The 7,189-nt window shown below is 38.1% G+C and overlaps 1 protein-coding gene across 1 annotated transcript; it reads left to right on the forward strand.

Moving 5' to 3' along the window:
• The first annotated feature begins 3,338 nt into the window (after positions 1-3,338).
• Positions 3,339-6,445, forward strand: LOC116064992 (leucine-rich repeat neuronal protein 4). Its single transcript, XM_031320427.2, has 2 exons — positions 3,339-3,481; positions 4,292-6,445. Exon 2 carries the CDS (start codon positions 4,296-4,298, stop codon positions 4,995-4,997), a length of 702 nt encoding a protein of 233 aa, XP_031176287.1. The 5' UTR covers positions 3,339-3,481; positions 4,292-4,295; the 3' UTR covers positions 4,998-6,445.
• Positions 6,446-7,189: the final 744 nt, after the last annotated feature.

Genomic DNA, 7,189 nt, shown 5'->3' on the forward strand with positions numbered 1-7,189 from the left:
TAATTTAAAAAAAAAAAAAAAATTTGCTTTAAACCCCACATTTACACACGCTTTTCTACTTTCCAACTAAAATGACACGTAATACAATCACATGTTTTTTGTGTTTAACATTTCTGTCTTCACAATTGGGTGAAAGAGACATTTATTTTGATTAATTTCATTTATTCTTCTGATATTCCGTCCAATCAGTTTCCCCAGTTGACGAGGAGGTGGGCGAAATATAGATACATAAAAACATGGAAGGACCTCACAGAGTAAGAAATGACTATAGCTGTTTTCCTGTTTTTAAGTCCTGCAGGAAGACCCCGTGTGGTCAACTGGTTATAAAATAGGCCATTCCATTGATTGATATCTAATTGGACAATAAAAACAGGCATGAATGAAAGATTTTACAAATGAATTAATAAAAAAATAAATAAACGAGAGTAAATTACTAGGTATTTTTCTATAACTAATATTTCAATAAAATACATATGCATATATTAATAAACACTGTGGTCTTCCGTGAGCAATTCCTGTCTTGTAGTCTGTAATTTACATTAGGCTACTTACCCTTTTTCTTTATATTGCAGCATATTGGCTTTTGTTGCAAGTCTAATAAAAAAGTATCACTTGGCTTTATATCGCACAATTAAATAGCATACTAATTGGCAAATGGCTTAGTGATCTTTTGAGAATTGTGATAGTCACTTGTTTCTTTATTCTTGCATGGCATTATGTCCATGTCAAATGTATTTGCCTGCAAGTTAAGTTTCGGGGTTAAGTATGGTCCATACTTTGCGGCAGTGCAGCAGCCATTTGCGGGCAAAAACTGGAATTTTCCTCTTTTTCTATCTAAAATTATACTTCCAGTGTTTCAAATCTAAAGTAGGCTACCCGCAGGCCATCGACCTCTCAGATGGTTATACTATACAAACTCTGAAACTGGCGGAGAAGATAACAGTTTATCCCACATCAACAGTCTGCTGCAGACTGCTCTGCAAATGCAGGATGTTGTGGAACTGGCCAAACGTATCATGAACTTTCTGATGCTTCGCAGATGAACTGCTTATTGTCACAGGGACAGTGCAATCCATCATCAAAACTAATTAATGTCACCCCCACCCAGTTGTGTAACTGACAAGACACAGACCTCGCCTGTCTCTTTGCTTAATACACCCTTATTCATGTTTTTTCTCCAGTATTTCCTCTTAGTTTTTTAGGCTCTAGGAGGCACTGTAGACGGCTTTATTAATGAATGATACTAAGGTCAGGTAACAAGCCCTACATTAATCATTTCTCATTGGAATGGCTCCTCACAATCATGAATAGGCCTATACTGAGAACATGTTTTTCTTTAACTGAATACTGAAGAATTCATTAGGCCTACATTATAATTGAGCGTGTGTTGCATTGCCTCATTCCTGCATCTTTTCAACAGCAGCTAGATCTTTTAAAGATGAAAAAAAAAGTTTAAAAAGTGAACTAATGAAAGAAGAATCTTGTTAAGTCTAGTTTTATGGATCACATTTGCCTCATTCGCAGAGTGAGTCAGCCAAAGCTGACACCCCAAGTTTGTGTTGTTTTCCCCCTAGGCTGTAAAAACATCACAATTAATGATTCACTTCACCATTAATTTGTGAAATCTGCCTTGTTGGCCCAATAGCCAACACGGTGCCATGATCATATCTTACTGTGCATGTTATAAATCAAGCCCTCTTGCTATTTCATGTTACTATAATCGGACCCGGTAGTATTCATTTGGACTGCTTCCATTTCACATAAAAATAATACATCCATACATTCCATACACACTTGTTTTTGATGAGGAAAGCATCCAAGCCACACAGTGGTTGGGGAAAAAGTGACTGTGTTCCAAAAGTGGTCCATGGCAAAGAGGGGCAGTGGATTATGGGCTTATGTAACAAACCGTCTAACAGTTACCATCTGCTTGAATTTGTGTCACTTCCAGAGTTACAACAGAAACATCTCGTACTCAGTGACTTCACCCGTTTCCAACTAGCTCATGACACACCATCTCTGTTCCTATGCACTTATAAAATGTCACTGTTTCTCTCATGGGATTGTTATGGATGAACTCTTTACAGACGTACGACTGACTCACTTTACCATAAATACAAATTATTATGAAATAAAGCAAAAATAGATACATACATGTTTTGCCAGTATTAGATACAGATATAATACGTACCACAACCTGTATTACATAATACATAAACATACCCACATTCTTCCTACTTGCAAATATGCATCTCCTTCACATGTACACACCCACACTCTTTCCTGTATGTACTGACACCCAAACACATTCACTCACCCACAGACAGCTCACACAAGACAGAATTCAAACATATTATATATAACGATATAGAGAAATAAAAGTAATAAATAATTTATCCTGGGGGGAAAATAGTTATTCATGATGGTATACCTGTCAACATGTTGGTTCCTGCAGAATTACATGAAGGAGAGAAACAATATATTTGCATAGTGTCACAGGAATATGACACATACAGAAGGTAAAAAGCAAACTGACTCCATAAGTAAAGTTTGCTTCTCAGTCATAGCTGACTGAACTCACTTCTTCTCGTACAGGACAATGCGAGCTAATCGTGGTCACTTTTTCTGCAGACTATGCTCAAAATCAGAGCGCAGATGTGAGCGTACAGCTGGATTTAAGGCCACACAGCTGTCACATAAAGTTGCCTTTACTTGAACAAAACATTTTGTTCAGTTCTTCTCTTCCCTGGAAGTGCTGAGTGGAGTTCTGTTATGATGTTGGTGGTATCTCAGATTACTTACCACCACTTTTTATTTTACCTCTTTAATCCATTTCAGTTTTTTTTAAGAAAAGTACCTGCATCATGGCAATTTCACACATTACAAATGATTCACGAACAAGTCCAGTCTGGCTCATTTCCGGCCTTTTGGTGAGCAGCTGCACAACAGTCCTTTCAGTTTTGCTACAGTGTTGTGCTACAGTAAGTCATACACTTTATTTAGGTGAGAGGTTAGGTGGCTAAATATGCTGTCTGGAGCCACTGGAATATGTCAGGGATGACAAATACCAATGAATCAAGCCCTGACACAGATATTTCCCAATCCTATTCAATTTCCCTCAGCCCTAAAAGGAAAACAAGAGTTCATTAACAAGTGAGACGCTCTGAGAAACCTGCACATCACCAAGGAATGCAACAGAAATCAATGTGGTTTACTTCACCAGTAAATTAGGTAGCAGTGACGTAACTAATAGCAGACTATAGTAATACCACTTACAGCATGTGCAAGGAGGGAGGTGGAGCTGGTTCAGAAGGGTCAGGAATGAGGGGGGATTGTGGGAGGGCAGAAAGAAGGAGGTGATTGTTGGGGAGAAGAGAAACATAAAAGGAGGAGAGAGCAAGAGAGGCAGCAAGTGGAGGAAAAACGAAGAGAGAGGAGCTCACTCACCTTTTCATAAAGATTACAAACTTGCAAACAACAGGTACGTTCATATCTTTACATATTTGACATACTTTCACTCTTAACACAGGCAAATTGAGTTCAGCTGTGTCAATAAAACAAAGAGCACAGAGTGAATTAGTATTCAATGGTGGCTCCTATTTTCATTGAGGTTAAACACAGGAGATTTTTGAATGGGCTTCATTGTTACCTCTCTATACATGTCTACCACCGAGCATATTTTAGGTATGTTTGTGTGGATTCTTGTGGAAATCCTACAGGCAGCTTTCCTGTAACTGGATCCATCTGAAAGGGCTGCGTTGTATCTTGGGTGTGCAGGCATTTGGACCTGTTGAGCAATAATACCATCTGGAATGCTGAATTAGAGTGAAGTACCTCCGAAGCTTAACAAATGAGGATTATTCCGAGCAGCTCTGTATACAAGACCATAAGTCATTGACAAACATGCCACATAATAAAACATTTCAACTAATTAAGTGTCCACAGTTTTTCCATTTGCTTATGCGTACAAACAGTGTGCACTGGTTTATAGAACATGGTTTATGTTTTGAAGTTAGGAAAGCTTTTTATTTGTAATTTTTCAGCAGACCGTAGGCTCACATTTAAGACATTTGTTTAATTCCCTGTGCAGTTGTATCATCTCTAAAAAGACAGCATCAGGGGAGAAATAACTGTGTCCTCATTCAGGCTCTTTTATGCAAAAAAACAAGAAACTCATTCTGTGAATGTACACATGGCTGAAAACCCAAGGGGCTGATACTTTTTCTTTATAAGCAAAAAGCTGATTTTCAAGCTAACTGATGGAATTTTCCTTTCTATAATCTCCAGACAGTACGATGGCTGCCAGAAGGCATCTTCCTTTCCCCCTGGTGATCATTTGCCTGGTTCTCATCAGAGGTTACTCTAATCTGCCAACAACATCACAAATGGCAGGGACGAATCCAATGAGACCTCTGACACCGACCGAGGATTACTTTGACTATGAAGACCGATACACCCATGCTGTACCCAGTACAGTGACTCCATATGGAGGGACCTCTGACAAATGCAAGTACAATCCCTGTCTGGAGAGTCAGACCCCCTGTGCTGATCTGGCAGCCTCCAGCGGCTGCACGTGTCGAGGGTCCACTTTACATAATCAACTTCCGTTGGCTCCCGAGCTGAAATCAGTGTCCTGGAACGGATCAGAGGTTGTACTTCAGTGGTGTGCACCTTATTCATATGTCACAGGTTATAAAGTGACAGTAGTGGGGGAAGACAAGCAGATGTTTGGGAAGGACCGAAGGAGCGGCGGAGTGGGAGACGTGGACACCATCGCAGAGGTTTGTGTGGTGGCGGTGAATGATGTTGGAAACAGTACGCCGTCCTGTTTGACGTACCAGCCCAGTGACAGAAGTCTGCCTCTGAAAGCAGGTCTCATTGGGGGAGCTCTGGGCTTCCTTCTGCTCCTCTTGCTGGCTGTCCTGCTCTGGAGGCACAAGAGGCAACGGAAACAGGAGGCCAGCATTTCTATGCATGACACAGCTGAGACAGAGTGAACAGAAAACAGACGCTCGGGGATAAGACTCTGTCCCATGAGACTCCTCAGCGTCATCATAGTTAATTATATTATATTATATATTTTAACATCTGAGTTTTTTTGTATAAAGAGGTTTTAAAGATGTTTTTATTGTATGGAATACAATGAAAATATCAATATATTTATACCAGAGACAACAGCTGATGGGTACAAAGGTTCAATGATTTTGAATATTTTGATATTATCAGTGGTCATGTTAGAATAACTTCACTAGGGTTAGGTAGCAGTTGTTGACATGTCAAAACATACTGTATGGAGAAAATGCGTATGGTGGTGTTACGCTTTCTTTGAAACTCTCTGTGAGAGTTTCTTATTTTATGTATTTAATTAAAGAGTGAATGGATTTATTATGGTTCTAAAGACTGAAAGTGAATGATGTGCTGTATCATGTAGGCCTAATGAACAGTATTTGGTTTGTTGTTGTAAGTCTTATACATGTTAAGAGTTTGATTTGACAGGTTTCTTTAAACTAATGCAAGTTTGGAAAAACAAACTGAAGTCTACAGCACACAAAACAAGACTGACTGTTTAAACTGATACACTGTATATGTCTGTTAAAGGCCTGACTATTTAACTCAAGTAAAACATTCCCTTAGTTGCTAAAATGTGTAGTTATTTAACAACTGTGGGATGGGTGTGTTTTTCCATCTGTCTCAGTGTCGGAAGTTGTGTCAGCGTACTGGATGAGCACAAGTGTTCAGTGCTGTTTTTCCAGCTGTCATACAATAGCCTTTTCAGCGGATATGGATTTTGTAAGGCTTGTGTCATTCCAGCTGAGACTTCATCCAGCACTGAACTGGTAAGAAGCTTCAGGCTTTTTTTTTTTTTGCATTAAGGTGAAAAGAAGAAGAAAGTCCAATATTTAAATCCTCCCCAGTTTATCTCATGTTCAAGCCTCCATCTGCATGTCTCGCAGCCATGTTATAATTCCTTTTTGCTCTGGCTGCTGCCACAGAGTTGTTCCAATGCTCCTGGCGTCTTTCTTATTCCAACTGCACTGTACAACTTACATCGCACAGAGCTGCATGGAAGTCAAATAACATCTGTAATTTGGAGACATACAGATTGTTCATTTCAGTCACTGAAATGGCCTCAAGATGTTGCTTTTATGACACATATATTCAGCCTGAGTGCAGTTGTTCTCAAGGGGGAGGGGGGGGGGGGGGGGGCTTGAAATAAATGGAACAGTATGAGACGGAATGCATAAACATGGGCATACAATATCATGTGGTGTTAGCAGTCTGTTTTAAATAACATGTAAGATAGGCTACTTAAAAAGCATGCAGGTTTGACAAGAACTACAAGCAGAGCAGTGCTGTGGTGATGGTACTAGAACAGTACATGTACTTATTTCAAAATGAATGTGGTATGGCTTTTTTAAATAAACTATTTTTAAGAGACTTTGAATGTTCATGAAAAAAATCTAATTCTACCTTTTGTACAAGGTTAAAAGGTTCTCAATATGCAATCTGGTATCCAGTCATACTTTGCCTCTGGCAACCCTTGGAGTTTAAATGCTTCTGCGTTTTAATTCTTTTATTTGTTCAAAATTGAGAAAATTAAAATATAACCTGATTGATTCCATTCATGCTGGATTGTTTTGCTAGCTGGAATATTCTAATTTCAATGTTGAAATTTTGTGTCCGAATTTCACCAATCAAATTTGAGCAACTGCATTTGTTTTTTTGTTTTTTTTATTTTAAGTTGAGCAACCTTAAGTGTATTTTGTTGAATTTTCTTTAAGATTGGGCACTTACATTTTCTATTTGAATTTTTGAACCCAACATATTTAACATATATATATATATATATATATATATATATAAAAATATTTAAATCAAGATTTAGGGATCACATTACCTGTAGTTACCCGTTTCAAGTTCAAATATTTCAATGCTATAAATTCAGTGGTATTTGATTTTCAATAATTTCAGTTGTGATGTACTTTTTGTAGTAAGAATATCACTTGATTGAAATTTAGGATTTTCTTTTTTACTCAGGATAATTTTGATTTATTTATTAGTTATCTAATGGCATATACATACACAGAAGAAGAAATGTAAACATGAAATAACATGATGGACATATGGCACAGAAGATATACACAGACTATTGTCTGCTAATCATTTGCGGATTTCTGCATCTAATAAA

Source organism: Sander lucioperca, chromosome 13 (assembly GCF_008315115.2).
Source record: "Sander lucioperca isolate FBNREF2018 chromosome 13, SLUC_FBN_1.2, whole genome shotgun sequence".
In the NCBI taxonomy this organism is placed as follows: Eukaryota; Metazoa; Chordata; class Actinopteri; order Perciformes; family Percidae; genus Sander; species Sander lucioperca.

Bases quoted from the DNA above. Each gene is read 5' to 3' on its own strand.
- LOC116064992 (XM_031320427.2), top strand. From the start codon at position 4,296: ATGGCTGCCAGAAGGCATCTTCCTTTCCCCCTGGTGATCATTTGCCTG.